The sequence below is a fragment of the Salmo salar genome, chromosome ssa01, assembly GCF_905237065.1.
Source record: "Salmo salar chromosome ssa01, Ssal_v3.1, whole genome shotgun sequence".
Classification (NCBI taxonomy): domain Eukaryota; kingdom Metazoa; phylum Chordata; class Actinopteri; order Salmoniformes; family Salmonidae; genus Salmo; species Salmo salar.
This window is the reverse complement of record NC_059442.1, coordinates 134,364,302-134,382,466: the sequence shown is the minus strand read 5'-3', so window position 1 is coordinate 134,382,466 and position 18,165 is coordinate 134,364,302. Positions and strand designations below refer to the sequence as shown.

At 44.2% G+C, this 18,165-nt stretch overlaps 1 protein-coding gene across 1 annotated transcript in view; it reads left to right on the top strand.

The window, feature by feature from the left end:
* The window catches only part of lrrc75bb (leucine rich repeat containing 75Bb), a 50,423-nt gene extending 41,763 nt beyond the window's left edge, over nucleotides 1–8,660 (top strand). Inside the window, exon 4 of the mRNA XM_014130883.2 lies at nucleotides 6,459–8,660. Within this exon, the coding sequence (XP_013986358.1) occupies nucleotides 6,459–7,077 (619 nt within the window). The 3' untranslated portion in view covers nucleotides 7,078–8,660. The remainder of the gene's footprint in view (nucleotides 1–6,458) is intronic.
* Nucleotides 8,661–18,165: the final 9,505 nt, after the last annotated feature.

Here is an 18,165-nt window from a genome sequence, read left to right as displayed (position 1 = left end):
GAACATCCACATACCTGCAATGTATTCGATACTTAAGTACTCTGAAGTGTTATATTTCAAACTCAAAACAGTAGTACAGTGTTTCTTCATCAACATCTTTAAGCATTCGTTAATAAAATTATGATTAAAATACTCTTTCAAAATGCAGATGTTTATTTAGTTATGGATCCATAACGAATTTCTATGGGAATAAATATCACTTAATTACAGAAATATTGGAACAAAGTTGTCTAATGAAGGTAAAGAAATTGTTGCTTACTGGAAAATACTCTTTCAAACACACACGGTCACATTGTACAGCGCCATTATGGCTATTAGCAGGTAGCTGGACAATAGACTTACCTAGAAGGAGGGTAGGGGGAGAATTCTATCGTCAAATGTATTTCTTAGGTTGGCTGTATCACAACCGGCCATGATTGGTTGCAATTTCAGTTTAATCCACCAGAAAAGACAAAACAAATAATGCAACAAAAAGTATTATTACGTATCACAGCCGACCGTGATTGGGAGTCCCATAGGGCGGCGCACAACTGGCCCAGCGTTTCTCTCCCTCTAAAAACAGAAATAAATGTTTTGGCCTTTACAAATATTATTTTGGCCTTTATTCAGATTACAATCACTCACTTTCATTTTTTTTTAAACGAAATAATCTCCAAAATATCGTTATATAATATCAAGTTGATGGCACAGTCATATAGCCCGGCACCTACATAAAGCTGAGTGACTCACTCATTCATGGCTTTCGATCAAAATAAATAAGTACCAAAATTCTTTCTGATAGTCTTTAATAAATAAATGTTTTGGTTATCCTGACCTGGGCACCATGTACAGTATTATAATAGCCCATTATGGGCTATTAGCAGGACAATATACCTTTACCAACACCTCTCTGTATTTTGATACTTTGTGGATGGGGACTCCGGAGTGGAAGGGGGCTCCCGCAGTGCAAAATGCATTGCTACAGATGCACGTTCGATACCCATACCGGCCGCCACCGGGAGACCCATGAGGCGGCTTCTGGTTTTAATTTAGAATCCTCCAATCCTCTAGATGTAATTATTGGCGGAGAGTCACGACATATTTTCCGATATACTGTAGGCGACATGAATCTCACTAGTATTGAGTAATGTGCTGTTAAAAGTGGTGTAGGTCTTATTTATTTAAAGAGCATATTTAAGTTAGAAGCAACAGGATTTGAAGTATTTTCTTATAACTGTTTTAGCACTGTTTCGTGCTGCTCTGAGACAAGCATGAGGACTGGTCTTGATAAATCAATGAGATTTTTATTTTCACTGAATCTCTGTTTGGGTATTGGTTATACTACAATTTTACAATTAGGGTGTATAAATGTTATGCTCTTAGTGTAACCTTTATTTAACTAGGCAAGTCAGTTAAGAACATATTCTTATTTACAAGGACAGCCTACTCCTTCCTCCCCATCAGGGAATTGAACCCCGGCCTCCCACATGCCCACACAACACGGAGATTCTTTAGCTAAATAGCCAAGTACTGTAGCCTACTCCCGACCGTCACGTTATACCGTGCCATATTTTCCATTCCATCCTAATGGAAACCCAGAGGGTTTTTTGTTTTTCTTGGAATAAAAACACCATAATATGAATCAAATTAGTTAAGCAAAACTTCTTTAAATCAGTCCCATATACTATGTTCTTACAAAAAAGGTTTTAAATTCTCTAGTACAGCCACTATTGAAGGCTGTCAAATGCTTCTCAAAGATGCCCTCTGGTGGTCAAACTAGCACTAACTAGCATTAATGGTACCAGTAGTTGGCACTTAAATAATGTGCCATTGAATTCTGCGGCACCATGCGAACTAAAGAAATGTTGGTTGTGTTTCAGATTATGTTGTGCCCAATAGAAATGAATTGTAAATAATGTATTGTGTCATTTTGTAGTCACTTTTATTGTAAATAAGAATTTAATATGTTTCTAAACACTTCTACATTAATGTGAATGCTACCATGATTATGGATAATCCTCAATGAATCGTGAATAATGATGAATGAGAAAGTTACAGAGGGTCAAAGATCATACCCCCAAGACATGCTAACGTCTCACCATTACCAATAACAGAGACGCCATTCAAATGGCTGATGACTCGATATAATTTTAGCTTTAAGCACGAAGGGATTTCGTCCCTCTGTGACCAAGAGAAAGTGGTCTTGTTTCAATTTGACAAAATTATTTGGTATTTTTTCATGACGTGAGCTCTTAATCCATCTGAGGACATTACAGTGAGATGAGACAGCTTTATCTGTAATCGCTAGGCTCCGTTTCATATGCAGTATTGCAAGCGGAGCTGCAAGGTTCACAGCCAGAGGAAATCGATCATTTGTCTGGCTATGCCAGAAAATGTGACGTGTCGCTCCCTATGCAAATGAGGTGTCAGATTTCACATACTGCATCTCAGCTGAGAGCGGAGAGCGGCATGAGAAGAGGGACAACCAGAGCTTGCACGGAGTGCACAGCAATTGATGTTGCACCGTTCACAGAGAGCTCTGTACACAAAATGTTGTCCGGAACCGGTCCAGAACTGCTCAAAGTCCCCTAAATAAGGGACTTAACCAGCTAATATCTTTTCGAAGGGGACTCCATTCTCATTTAGGTTCCTGTGCTGCATAATCAATTCCCTCTTGCTGGAGTGGATAGATGGATATCCCTCGCTCATTTGCTGTTAAATGAGACCTAATACAGGAAAAGCTCAGTGTTCTTGAGATGCATCTTGCTTATTATGCAGACAGAATCTGGCTGCCTTTGAAGTCCTTTATTTATGTTGTAGAAACTGCAGGTCCAAGTAAAATGATACTGGTGGCCACAGGCAAAGTGGGTGCATTAAATTAGAACAAGAGAGAATACTTTTTTTGTTATTTTATCTTTTCATGGTAACGGGCAGTGAGAAAGGTTGGTTGTGCCCATAAGTCTGAACCAAGCGGAGCCCTAGGCCTGTGGGTGGCATTCTGCCCACCTTGCTAGGAGGCAGTGGATTTGGATGGCGGTCTGAGACCGTCTCTGCTTCTCAGCCTCATTAAAATAATAGTACAGAGAATATTCCCCTACGCCACCCACACGCCCCGTCGCAGTCGAACTGGAACAGGCTCTTTCCTTCCTTATTTATCTCCCTCTCTCGCTCTTTCTCCGTACTCTCTTTTTCTCTCTCCCTATCCCCCCTTCGCTCTACTCCCCCTTCTCTCTTTCCTCTCTCTCCGCCCACACAGTGAGGTGAGAAAGCAGGCTGCTCCAGCAGGAACTGGGAAATACCCACATCCTCTGAGCCCTCAAGCTGCCAAAATACAGAGCAACACAAAACGAAAGTTGATGCATGGCTCTGTTGGCTCAGAAAGTGTAGCCTACATCTTGCAGATCTTGCACAAAGCAAAAGTCCCAGAGCCACTCTGCTGAGGAGAGCTAGGGAGAGACAGATGGGGCTCCCTGGCATTTAGAGGGGAGAGTGAAGGAGCAACCAGTCAATGCCAATGACGTTAATTACCATATAGAGGAGGTGCAGAGTACACCTTATATTTCTATGGGGAAATCAGCTTGCCATTCTAATCCTTAGGGGTTATTAGAGAGAAAAGGGTAGCAAGATAAAAATAGATCTTACAACATACAGAGCAAAATAACCTGAAAGCAGCCCAGACTGGGATTGCAGAGGAAGGGAGAGCAGGATGGATGGTGATCGAGGGAAGGAGGGAAAGTGAGAGTAGGAAGTAGAGAGAGGGAGTTGAATTATAGCCCACTCGAGGAATCAATAACTTCACAAATCTGAGCTCCAGTTAGCTGCTGCAGGCCTTTCCCTGGCTGCTCCAGAGCAGAGAGGCTGACAGATGTGAGGACCACAGGCAGCCCATTTATGAAGCTCCTGCTTATGAAGCTCCTGCTCCCACACAACCTAGGAGCAGGAGGGGAGAGGAGAGGGGCTTCAAACTCCAGGCAAACAGGACTGACTAAGAGGAGAGGGGCTTCAAACCCCAGGCAAACAGGACTGACTAAGAGGAGAGGGGCTTCAAACCCCAGGCAAACAGGACTGACTAAGAGGAGAGGGGCTTCAAACCCCAGGCAAACAGGACTGTGACTAAGAGAAGAGGGGCTTCAAACCCCAGGCAAACAGGACTGACTAAGAGGAGAGGGGGTTCAAATCCCAGGCAAACAGGACTGACTAAGAGGAGAGGGGCTTCAAACCCCAGGCAAACAGGACTGTGACTAAGAGAAGAGGGGGTTCATACCCCAGGCAAACAGGACTGACTAAGAGGAGAGGGGCTTCAAACCCCAGGCAAACAGGACTGTGACTAAGAGAAGAGGGGGTTCATACCCCAGGCAAACAGGACTGACTAAGAGGAGAGGGGGTTAAAACCCCAGGCAAACACGACTGTGACTAAGAGAAGAGGGGGTTCAAACCCCAGGAAAACAGACTTGACTAAGAGAAGAGGGGGTTCAAATCCCAGGCAAACAGGACTGACTAAGAGGAGAGGGGCTTCAAACTCCAGGCAAACAGGACTGACTAAGAGGAGAGGGGGTTCAAATCCCAGGCAAACAGGACTGACTAAGAGGAGAGGGGCTTCAAACCCCAGGCAAACAGGACTGTGACTAAGAGAAGAGGGGGTTCATACCCCAGGCAAACAGGACTGACTAAGAGGAGAGGGGGTTAAAACCCCAGGCAAACAGGACTGACTAAGAGGAGAGGGGCTTCAAACCCCAGGCAAACAGGACTGACTAAGAGAAGAGGGGGTTAAAACCCCAGGAAAACAGACTTGACTAAGAGGAGAGGGGGTTCAAACCCCAGGCAAACAGGACTGACTAAGAGGAGAGGGGGTTCAAACCCCAGGCAAACAGGACTGTGACTAAGAGAAGAGGGGGTTAAAACCCCAGGAAAACAGACTTGACTAAGAGGAGAGGGGGTTCAAACCCCAGGCAAACAGGACTGACTAAGAGGAGAGGGGGTTCAAACCCCAGGCAAACAGGACTGACTAAGAGGAGAGGGGGTTCAAACCCCAGGCAAACAGCACTGTGACTAAGAGAAGAGGGGGTTCAAACCCCAGGCAAACAGGACTGACTAAGAGGAGAGGGGGTTCAAACCCCAGTCAAACAGGCCTGACGAAGAGGAGAGGGGGTTCAAACCCCAGGGAAACAGGACTGACTAAGAGGAGAGGGGGTTCAAACCCCAGTCAAACAGGACTGACTAAGAGGAGAGGGGGTTCAAACCCCAGGCAAACAGGACTGACTAAGAGGAGAGGGGGTTCAAACCCCAGTCAAACAGGACTGACTAAGAGGAGAGGGGGTTCAGACCCCAGGCAAACAGCAATGACTAAGAGGAGAGAGGGGCTAATGTATACACGACTGGAGTGTAACCTAGTACATCCCCCAGCGAACTACAGAAATGCTGTGTGTGTATGTAAATCTCTCTCCATGCCCACTTTGTCATTGTCAATTGTTTTAAAGGCTTCCTCCCCCTGACTTCCTCCTACTGTAATGTCCTGCTGGAAGCTAGAGAAAGGAGCACAACCCTCTCCCCAAATCCATAACATATTCTTCCATGACACATCTAGAGTCCTGCACTCCAGTGCCACCTCCGCACGGTACAGCTGCCTCAGAGCTTTCAAATGAATATTTAATCACACTATGGCAGGGAGCAGGTTTTTGTTTAGTGCTTCTATTCTGCCTAGTCTCAGAGCTAGTGAGGGATGTGATTATTCACCATGACAGAGTCAAAGGTCCAATAGCACCACTCTTTGAACTCTCCATACACTTTGAACTCTCCATACACTTTCATTTTTTATTTCACTAGTCCAGTCATTTGAAGATTGGTATGATCATTAAATTCCATATCCTTAATTTGCCATCACCACAGATTCCATTTTCTTTTAAAACAGATTGCCCTTCTACTATATGCAGAGATAGAGTTGAGTAAATCACATTGTCGGTAGTGCCAGTTTGATGCCTCTTTGCCCACTGACAGCTCTGTGTAAAAGGGACAGTATAGTCAATGTCAGCCGTGCCCTGTGGAAAGGGACATTTGGCATTTTTTGGGCTGTTCTGAAGGAAGAAGGGAGGGAGAGAGAGAGAAACACACACGAATACATGACATTAATCAAAAACACTTCTCAAAACAATTCTCCCAGTTCTTATAATCTGTTTTTACTGCTTGGTTGCAGTGGGACCTCTGATCCCATGTCAAGTTAAACAACATCCATAGTCCCCCATAACAGGGCTCTCTGTACATCGATAAAGACAGGCTCATTAAGTTAAGATAATTTGTTTTTGCACGCTAGAGGATACCTAACTGCCAATATAGGATGCTTGGTCTCAGCTTTGTTATCATGTATACTAAATGGCTATTCTGTGCTCTAGAGTCTGAGAACCAAAACAACTTGCAAACAATATTGGCTTTTAAATTCTATTCTCTGTGTAGTTTCTAACAGTCTCTGGTCTTTCCTTTCACAGTCTTAAAACCACACTGAAGAAGAAACTGACCAACGATGTGGTCAACCTGTCTGGCATCCCTCTATCTGGCCGAGACGTCCACCGGGTGGCCTACTACCTCCGAAGTAACGGCGATTCTGTGTCGGCCGTGGACCTCAGCTTCACCGAGCTGCAGGACGAGAGCCTGTGCCTGCTGCTACCCCACCTGGGCTCCATGCCCAAACTCACCACCCTGGCCATCAACGGCAACCGTCTGACGGTGGGCGTGCTGAAGGACCTGACGGAGATGGTGAAGAACCCCCTGCAGTTCCCCAGCCTGGCCTGGGTGGACCTGGGCAACAACGTGGACATCTTCACTGTGCCACAGCCTCTCCTAGTGGCCCTGCGCAGACGCTTCGGCCTCCGGAGCAGCCTGCCCACAATCTATGAGTACAGTGAGGTGCAGGCCTATAGTAGTTATACCCTGGAGACGTCTATTGAAGAACCCAGCCTGTATGAAGAGGAGGAGGGGGGAAAGAGGGAGGAGGAGGAGGGGGAAGAGAATGAGGATAAGCTGGAGTTGGAGGCGTGGGGTGTTGGGGAGAAGCTTGGGGGGAAGGTTGTATCCACGAATGTGGCTCTGCACTACTGTGAGAGGTGAATGGTCAGAGCCAGCATTGTGTATTGACAAATCTTTGTACCCTACTGTACCCTCACCTTGCCCTGAGTCCTGCCTCCCGTGTCAGCATGCGTCATCATGACAGGAGAAGCTTGGGGTCACCAATTTCATAAAACACCCACTAGGAGAAAACACTGTGTTGTGTTGTCCCTTTGTATGTTCCGATTGCAGAGAGCTAAAGACAGTTTCAGGAAAATGTACAGTTCTTTTGTTGGTACAGACATTGGTATCCTAGGCACTGCAGTGACGTTGTTACTGTGTCGTCCTCCGAATGTCATTATTTATGAGCAAAGGAATCTTAAACAACAGGAACAAGACAGATTAGATTTCACCTGACTGTTTTGGCTTTCTAATGTCGAGTACTTTTTTTCTAATGTATTGAGGTACTTTCATGTAGCACATGCAGACTGGATCACACAGTGGGAGGGTTTGTTTGCATAAATATGCTGCTGTGTTTTATTGCACAACACACAACATTGACTAAACGCTGTTTTCAGAACAGATGGTTTTAATTCACCAGAATCCCATTCATCAAAGAAGAGTTATTATTTTCTAAGTAGAGCAGCCCCGGTGAGGCTGTGAACGTCTGAGTGAGCCTCAGCCGGCGAGTTCTGGGTCGGGCTGCCCTGGCCTGGGAGCTGGGGAGAGGACACCCAGTCTGTCTGTCTGGGAGGGTTTGGGTCGGGCTGCCCTGGGCTGGGAGCTGGGGAGAGGACACCCAGTCTGTCTCTCTGGGAGGGTTTGGGCAGCTGATGAACTGATTGCCTCCTCTGTCAGGTCGTGTTAGAGGTGACCAGAGACAGATGCTGAGGAGATTAACCATTTTTCTCATAGCAAAACGGAATGATCTCTCGAGTGCATCTTCCACCGTTGGTTATGTGGAAGATTATATTTGTGAATCGTACCATATATAAATAAAATGTGCCCTACTTGTTCAAATGAAAGGCAAAAATATTGAGATGATGAATGAATTTGTTTTTTGTTTCCTCTGTACTGCTGTTTGCGCATAATATGAGGATCAGAAGAAGCATGTTACAGGTGTCCATCACCTGTTCTCTTTAGACGTTCTGTTCAGTGTTTATTTTGAGCATTATTTTCTATCTTTTTTTTAACTGACATGACTGTTTACTGCAGCTCAACAATAGTCTGCAGAGATAAAGTTTTAAATAAATTATTTATATTGTGTGTGTGTGTACTTGTTTGTGCACTCGTGTGGTTGTCTATGCGTGTCTGTGTGCACAGTTGTGTGGGTGTGGATGTATGTGTTTGTGAGTGCTCTGGAATTACCTGGTGTCCTCTAGAAACTGTTGTTTACTCGTTCGCACTTTGAATACAAGTACAAGTCAATGCCTGTTTAGACTGGCTCTATCCAGTCACAACTCTCTAAATGAATGTCCACCAGAATGAATTGATCTTCATCCAAACCGCTATAGTCACTATGGCTTCCAACATACTGCATTTGTCTCTGCTTCCCACCTCAGTCTACTCTACAGTAACAAATGATAGAATACATGTTATGACTGTTCTTGCTTACTGTAACAAAATAAATACATGTCACAATTCCATGCACGTGGTCATTGTTGTTGTTTGTTGTTGAACTGTAAAAACTGACGTCTCCCCCAAGGCAAGCACTTAAACCAAGAAGTTGAACAATCATATTCTGTGCATAGGGCAGTGGCGACACGTCATCTTTTTTAAATTGGGGGGCTTGCCTGTTTTGCATGTTATTTTGGCATTAATACGTGTCACATATCAGTTTGCAAACAATGTCTTTTTTTTTTAGATCATTGAGTTAATAAAGCCGCATGCAGACAGGCAGCTCCAAAATGCAGGTGTTTCAGCCTAGCTCAGTGCTTTCTATGGTGGTGGGGCTGGCCAGCAGAAAATAGGAGCATTGCACTGTGATTGGCTCAGCATTGCACCGTGATTAGCTCAATGTTCTGTCACTCATGGGGACACTACATCACCCCCCTTTAGTAAGGGTAGACATCAAGAATGTGAGCCCTTTGGGTGCTGCCATAGAGTTACATTAGAAGTGGCCTTCCAAGAAGGCTCAAGGTCATGGGCCACAGATAAAATCACGTTTTATTTGTGGCCAATGACCTTGAGCCTTGGAAGGGCACTTCCAAATCATCTACAGTAGTTGTGATTGGACTGAACATCTTACTTTCAAAATCTTAGCTAGCCGTCATCATCATAAACCAAGTAGACAATCTACTGGCAAATCCTTTTTAATCCTTGTCATATGAAGATAAATTATAGATAAAACATCAGTGCTCATTGGCCATTGGACATAAACAACAAGATGGATATCGCAAATTCAGCAATGAGTTGTTTGGAAGGAATCGGTGACAGTGGCTAACCACAAGCATTGCAACTGGGAAGCCAGACTTGGAAAATCCGTTTTGAACAGTCATCCAACTCGGAATTGTAAACTTTTTCTTTGATGACTAAATTTGCTGACCAAGGACCGCCGCACACAAAGTGAGTCCAAAAATGTATTATATGCTGCTGCATAAATTATGTTATATGCCAGGGAGATATGGTTAGCCATATCAGCTATGTTTTATAAAAAGGCAGTAAATGAACTGAACGAATTGTTTTCGCTGCCAGACAAGGCTCCGCTGATAACCAGGTGTAGCGGTGGTAAGGATTCACTCCATGGTGCTGAAAAGAAAGCTCTGCTGTTGGGAGAGCTTTATTTAGGCCCTAACAGTTTGTGGGCACCATTTGTGGCTGTTATAGTGCAATTAATGTATTGTTTAGTGTTGTGTAGTGGCTTTGCTAGCATGCATCTTTTTGAGTTTGCTCCACCAAGATTTACATACTAACATCATTACTGGTATAGGGTGACCACATTTAAAATACCCAAATGCGGGACAAAGGGATGATTTTGCGGGACAGTGTCACCTACATTCATTATTTTTTGGGGCAGCAAAAAATCCCCTTTCCGCTGAACCGAAAATAATTGACGGGGTCCTATAGGCTAATCCTTTGCCTAGCGCAAAATTTGGTCATACAGAAACGAGAGACCAAATGTTGGCTGTTTTATGAAAATCTGGGAATACTTGCCAATGCCATGTCTTTGTGAGACGCAGAGTAGGTGAACGGATGATCTCCGCATGTGTGGTTCCCACCGTGAAGCATGGAGGAGGAGGTGTGATGGTGTTTTGCTGGTGACACTGTCTGTGATTTATTTAAAATTCATTAACCAGCATGGCTACCATAGAATTCTGCAGCGATATGCCATCCCATCTGGTTTGCTCTTAGTGGGACTATAATTTGTTTTTCAACAGAACAATGACCCAAAACACACCTCCAGGCTGTGGAAGGGCTATTTGGCCAAGAAGGAGAGTGATGGAGTGCTGCATCAGATGGCCTGGTCTCCACAATCACCCAACCTCAACCCAATTGAGATGCTTTGGGATGAGTTGGACAGCAGAGTGAAAGAAAAGCAGCCAACAAGTGCTCAACATATGTGGGAACTCCTTCAAGACTGTTGGAAAAGCATTCCTCATGAAGCTGGTTGAGAGAATGCCAAGAGTGTGCAAAGCTGTCATCAAGGCAAAGGGTGGCTACTTTGAAGAATCTGAAATATAAAATATAAATATATAATATAAATACACTTTTTTTGGTTACTACATGATTTCATATGCGTTATTTCATAGTTGTTATGTCTTCACTATTATTCTACAATGTAGAAAAGAGTAAAAATAAGAGAAACCCTTGAATGAGCAGGTGTGTCCAAACTTTTGACTGGTTCTGTATATCTTGTCAAAAGTGCAACGTGACGGCAAATAGAGATCTGTATATAATGACGAGAAGCTCATGGATTAGATTAGTTCCAAAATAAGCCCATGGAAACACATTGGGCTTATTTTGGGCAGATTTTGGCGAGTGAAACCTCTCGCTTCACCTCTTCCTCTCTGCTGCAAAAGAGACAGGTTGAAATGTCTGACTGAAATACGGGACTAATCAACCTTTTTCGTAAATTAATGGTGTTTGAATTTGTTGGGACATAATTGTTTGGTCGTGGGACAAAGGGCCAAAATGCAGTACTTTCCCGCACAATGTGGTCACCCTATCTGTCCATTGAGAGAGGATATCCCTCTGTATAGTTCTATGGCTTTCCAATACATCAGCTGGATTCTCAGCCACGGTTTGTGTTCTGTGTGAATGAGCAGATTGCAATGAGATGGAGGCGAGGCCCAGTCCTATATGGACCTGCCAGTGGTAGAGTAATATCACTATAGTGCTGACTGTGACTCACTGCTCTGCTGGGTATGCAGCTTTCCCGGTTCATAGGGATAGTACCGGTATGCAGGGCCATCCATCTTCTGCTGTTATTAGGCCTGTAGAAATTCACGTTGGAGCTCAGTGTCAGATAACAGGAGATTCTGGGCCAATTTGCAGCTGACATAAAGCTCGCCAGCTTGTCCTAAAACCTGGAAATGAGTTACCTCTGGTTCGTTCGGCCATCCCTATGGCGGAAATTAATGGGGAAAGAATAGGGTTTTGCGATAAACGCTGAAAATAAGTTCTGAGGTTACCACAGGTTTAGGAGATCTTATAGGTTTTGTTCTGTGAGATAATATCAGTCAGTTAACATGACCTTTATGAATTATGAAGTCTTCATGTGGTTTATGTGCTTTTTTAAATGACATTTCCTGTTTCCGGTCACAACTTGCAGACTTGTTTACGCTGCTGTGCGTTTTTGTTGCCGATCTTACTTTGATACCTGACGGTTTTTTACTTTTTCATTACCGTATATTTTTACTTTTTCCCTCACTCAACTTTTTTCATTCAACTTTTTCACCCCGGAGGTTTTATCTGGACATGGTTCGTCAGGACTTCAAACAGCCGAAGCTAAGTAACATTAACATGATGCCTTCTAATTGCAGTCGTTGTACTTATAATATACAGGAGAACGATCGCCTTACGGCAAGGATAGCTGTGCTGCAAGCCCAGCTTCAGACGCGATCGTTAGGCAAGGGTAATTTCAGTGTAGGAAAGGATGAAACAGCGTCTGTGCCACCAGTAAGTACAGATAGTAACGTTAGTATAAACCCCCTCGCACGGTCCCCGCAGCCGGACATCTTTCTCATGGCTTCTGGAGGGAAACGCTGTAGGAATGCTCAACCGGTGTCGCTTATTCAGCCGACAGAAACTTTCAACCGGTTCTCCCCATTAAGCGAGTCGGAGTCGGAGGCCGAGACTTCTCTGGTCTCTACTCCTCCCGTTGTGGGGTCTGAGACGCCGACGGCTCCCACCATTAGCTCTGACAAATTGAAAACCCTAGTCATTGGCGACTCCATTACCCGCAGTATTAGACTTAAAACTAATCATCCAGCGATCATACACTGTTTACCAGGGGGCAGGGCTACCGACGTTAAGGCTAATCTAAAGACGGTGCTGGCTAAAGCTAAAACTGGCGAGTGTAGAGAGTATAGAGATATTGTTATCCACGTCGGCACCAACGATGTTAGGATGAAACAGTCAGAGGTCACCAAGCGCAACATAGCTTCAGCGTGTAAATCAGCTAGAAAGATGTGTCGGCATCGATTAATTGTCTCTGGCCCCCTCCCAGTTAGGGGGAGTGATGAGCTCTACAGCAGAGTCTCACAACTCAATCGCTGGTTGAAAACTGTTTTCTGCCCCTCCCAAAAGATAGAATTTGTAGATAATTGGCCCTCTTTCTGGGACTCACCCACAAACAGGACCAAGCCTGGCCTGTTGAGGAGTGACGGACTCCATCCTAGCTGGAGGGGTGCTCTCATCTTATCTACGAACATAGACAGGGCTCTAACTCCTCTAGCTCCACAATGAAATAGGGTGCAGGCCAGGCAGCAGGCTGTTAGCCAGCCTGCCAGCTTAGTGGAGTCTGCCACTAGCACAGTCAGTGTAGTCAGCTCAGCTTTCCCCATTGAGACCGTGTCTGTGCCTCGATCTAGGTTGGGCAAAATTAAAAATGGCGGTGTTCGCTTTAGCAATCTCACTAGTATAAAGACCTCCTCCATTCCTGCCATTATTGAAAGAGATTGTGATACCTCACATCTCAAAATTGGGTTACTTAATGTTAGATCCCTCACTTCCAAGGCAGTTATAGTCAATGAACTAATCACTGATAATAATCTTGATGTGATTGGCCTGACTGAAACATGGCTTAAGCCTGATGAATTTACTGTGTTAAATGAGGCCTCACCCCCAGGTTACATTAGTGACCATACCCCCGTGCATCCGGCAAAGGCGGAGGTGTTGCTAACATTTACGATAGCAAATTTCAATTTACAAAAAAAAACAACAATGACGTTTTCGTCTTTTGAGCTTCTAGTCATGAAATCTATGCAGCCTACTCACTCACTTTTTATAGCTACTGTTTATAGGCCTCCTGGGCCATATGCAGTGTTCCTCACTGAGTTCCCTGAATTCCTATCGGATCTTGTAGTCATAGCAGATAATATTCTAATTTTTGGTGACTTTAACATTCACATGGAAAAGTCCACAGACCCACTCCAAAAGGCTTTCGGAGCCATCATCGACTCAGTGGGTTTTGTCCAACATGTCTCTGGACCTACTCACTGCCACAGTCATACTCTGGACCTAGTTTTGTCCCATGGAATAAATGTTGTGGATCTAAATGTTTTTCCTCATAATCCTGGACTATCGGACCACCATTTTATTACGTTTGCAATTGCAACAAATAATCTGCTCAGACCCCAACCAAGGAGCATTAAAAGTCGTGCTATAAATTCTCAGACAACCCAAAGATTCCTTGATGCCCTTCCAGACTGCCTCTGCCTACCCAAGGACGTCAGAGGACAAAAATCAGTTAACCACCTAACCGAGGAACTCAATTTAACCTTGCGCAATACCCTAGATGCAGTTGCACCCCTAAAAACTAAAAACATCTGTCATAAGAAACTAGCTCCCTGGTATACAGAAAATACACGAGCTCTGAAGCAAGCTTCCAGAAAATTGGAACGGAAATGGCGCCACACCAAACTGGAAGTCTTCCGACTAGCTTGGAAAGACAGTACCGTGCAGTATCGAAGAGCCCTTACTGCTGCTCGATCATCCTATTTTTCCAACTTAATTGAGGAAAATAAGAACAATCCGAAATTTCTTTTTGATACTGTCGCAAAGCTAACTAAAAAGCAGCCTTCGCAAATGGAGGATGGCTTTCACTTCAGCAGTAATAAATTTATGAACTTCTTTGAGGAAAAGATCATGATCATTAGAAAGCAAATTACAGACTCCTCTTTAAATCTGGGTATTCCTCCAAAGCTCCATTGTCCTGAGTCTGCACAACTCTGCCAGGACCTAGGATCAAGGGAGATACTAAAGTGTTTTAGTACTATATCTCTTGACGCAATGATGAAAATAATCATGGCCTCCAAACCCTCAAGCTGCATACTGGACCCTATTCCAACTAAACTACTGAAAGAGCTGCTTCCTGTGCTTGGCCCTCCTATGTTGAACATAATAAACGGCTCTCTATCCACCGGATGTGTACCAAGCTCACTAAAAGTGGCAGTAATAAAGCCTCTCTTGAAAAAGCCGAATCTTGATCCAGAAATTATAAAAAACTATCGGCCTATATCGAATCTTCCATTCCTCTCCAAAATTTTAGAAAAAGCTGTTGCACAGCAACTGACTGCCTTCCTGAAGACAAACAATGTATACGAAACGCTTCAGTCTGGTTTTAGACCCCATCATAGCACTGAGACTGCACTTGTGAAGGTGGTAAATGACCTTTAATGACGTCAGACCGAGGCTCTGCATCTGTCCTCATGCTCCTAGATCTTAGTGCCGCTTTTGATACCATCGATCACCACATTCTTTTGGAGAGATTGGAAACCCAAATTGGTCTACATGGACAAGTTCTGGCCTGGTTTAGATCTTATCTGTCGGAAAGATATCAGTTTGTCTCTGTGAATGGTTTGTCCTCTGACAAATCAATTGTAAATTTCGGTGTTCCTCAAGGTTCCGTTTTAGGACCACTATTGTTTTCACTATATATTTTACCTCTTGGGGATGTCATTCGAAAACATAATGTTAAATTTCACTGCTATGCAGACGACACACAGCTGTACATTTCAATGAAACAGGGTGAAGCCCCAAAATTGCCCTCGCTAGAAGCCTGTGTTTCAGACATAAGGAAGTGGATGGCTGCAAACTTTCTACTTTTAAACTCGGACAAAACAGAGATGCTTGTTCTAGGTCCCAAGAAACAAAGAGATCTTCTGTTGAATCTGACAATTAATCTGGATGGTTGTACAGTCGTCTCAAATAAAACTGTGAAGGACCTCGGCGTTACTCTGGACCCTGATCTCTCTTTTGAAGAACATATCAAGACTGTTTCAAGGACAGCTTTTTTCCATCTACGTAACATTGCAAAAATCAGAAATTTTCTGTCCAAAAATGACGCCAGAAAAATTAATCCATGCTTTTGTTACTTCTAGGCTGGACTACTGCAATGCTCTACTTTCCGGCTACCCGGATAAAGCACTAAATAAACTTCAGTTAGTGCTAAATACGGCTGCTAGAATCCTTACTAGAACCAAAAAATTTGATCATATTACTCCAGTGTTAGCCTCCCTACACTGGCTTCCTGTTAAGGCAAGGGCTGATTTCAAGGTTTTACTGCTAACCTACAAAGCATTACATGGGCTTGCTCCTACCTATCTTTCCGATTTGGTCCTGCCGTACATACCTACACGTACGCTACGGTCACAAGACGCAGGCCTCCTAATTGTCCCTAGAATTTCTAAGCAAACGGCTGGAGGTAGGGCTTTCTCCTATAGAGCTCCATTTTTATGGAATGGTCTGCCTACCAATGTGAGAGACGCAGACTCAGTCTCAACCTTTAAGTCTTTACTGAAGACTTATCTCTTCAGTAGGTCCTATGATTAAGTATAGTCTGGCCCAGGAGTGTGAAGGCTGGAGCAACGAACCGCCCTTGCTGTCTCTGCCTTGCCGGTTCCCCTCTTTCCACTGGGATTCTCTGCCTCTAACCCTTTTACAGAGGCTGAGTCACTGGCCTACTGGTGTTCTTCCATGCCGTCCATGGGAGGGGTGCGTCACTTGAGTGGGTTGAGTCACTGACGTGGTCTTCCTGTCTGGGTTGGCGCCCCCCCCTTGGGTTGTGCCATGGCGGAGATCGTTGTGGGCTATACTCGGCCTTGTCTTAGGACGGTAAGTTGGTGGTTGGAGACATCCCTCTAGTGGTGTGGGGGCTGTGCTTTGGCAAAGTGGGTGGGGTTATATCCTGCCTGTTTGGCCCTGTCCGGGGTATCATCGGATGGGGCCACAGTGTCTTCTGATCCCTCCTGTCTCAGCCTCCAGTATTTATGCTGCAGTAGTTTATGTGTCGGGGGGCTAGGGTCAGTCTGTTACATCTGGAGTATTTCTCTTGTCTTATCCGGTGTCCTGTGTGTATTTAAATATGCTCTCTCTAATTCTCTCTTTCTCTCTTTCTGTCTTTCTCTCGGAGGACCTGAGCCCTAGGACCATGCCTCAGGACTACCTGGTATGATGACTCCTTGCTGTCCCCAGTCCACCTGGCCGTGCTGCTGCTCCAGTTTCAACTGTTCTGCCTGCGGCTATGGAACCCTGACCTGTTCACCGGACGTGCTTGTTGCACCCTCGACAACTACTATGATTATTATTATTTGACCATGCTGGTCATTTATGAACATTTTAACATTTTAACATTTTGACCATGTTCTGTTATAATATCCACCCTGCACAGCCAGAAGAGGACTGGCCACCCCTCATAACCTGGTTCCTCTCTAGGTTTCTTCCTAGGTTTTTGGCCTTTCTAGGGAGTTTTTCCTAGGGAGTTTTTCCTAGCCACCGTGCTTCTTTCACATGCTTTGCTTGCTGTTTGGGGTTTTAGGCTGGGTTTCTGTACAGCACTTTGAGAATATCAGCTGATGTACGAAGGGCTATATAAAAATAAATTTGAAAAAATAAATTTGATAAATTCTTAAAAATTCACAAAAAGTGACGTTAGCTGATGAAGATTATCTCATAGTACAAAACATATAAGATCTCCTAAACCTGTACCACAGACATTATTTTTTGAGTTTATGCAAAAACCCTACAACAACTCCATTCATTTTCCCATAGGCTTTATCCAATGAACCATGACGGAGTTAGTGCCCACAAAAAGATGGCATTTAAAAAAATTTAACCTTTATTTGCAAGTCAGTTAAGAACAAATTGTTATTTACAATTACAGCCTACCCCAGACGACACTGGGCGTCGCCCTATGGAACTCCTAATCACGGCCGGATGTGATTCAGCCTGGATTCAAACCAGGGACTGTAGTGACACCTCTTGCACTGAGATGCAGTGCCTTACACTGCTGCGCCACTCAGGAGCACAGGCATTATCAATCAATCAATCAAATGTATTTATAAAGCCCTTCTTACATCAGCTGTTGTCACAAAGTGCTGTACAGAAACCCAGCCTAAAACCCCAAACAGCAAGCAACGCAGGTGTAGAAGCACGGTGGCTAGGAAAAACTCCCTAGAAAGGCCAGAACCTAGGAAGAAACCTAGAGAGGAACCAGGCTCTGAGGGGTGGCCAGTCCTCTTCTGGCTGTGCTGGGTGGAAATTATAACAGAACATGGCCAAGATGTTCAAATGTTCATAGATGACCAGCAGGGTCAAATAATAATAATCACAGTGGTTGTAGAGGGTGCAACAGGTCAGTACCTCAGGAGTAAATGTCAGTTGGCTTTTCATAGCCGATCATTCAGAGTATCTCTACCGCTCCTGCTGTCTCTAGAGAGTTGAAAACAGCAGGTCAGGCACAGGTAACACGTGAACTACAAATATTTTCACAACCAGAATTATGGGCACAGTAGCTGATTAATAAACAAGTTGTAGTTGTGGTGAGACTTGACCTCTCACTGGCCAATCAGAACGTGGTCCAAAGCTAAATATGTAGTTGCTTGAAGTTGTGTATTTACAGTCTTTTATATTGCATTGTCATCAACTCCAATTTGAATGTTAGTCGGTTATAGCCTAGTTTAACCTACAGAAAGAAAACAACAAACTGTA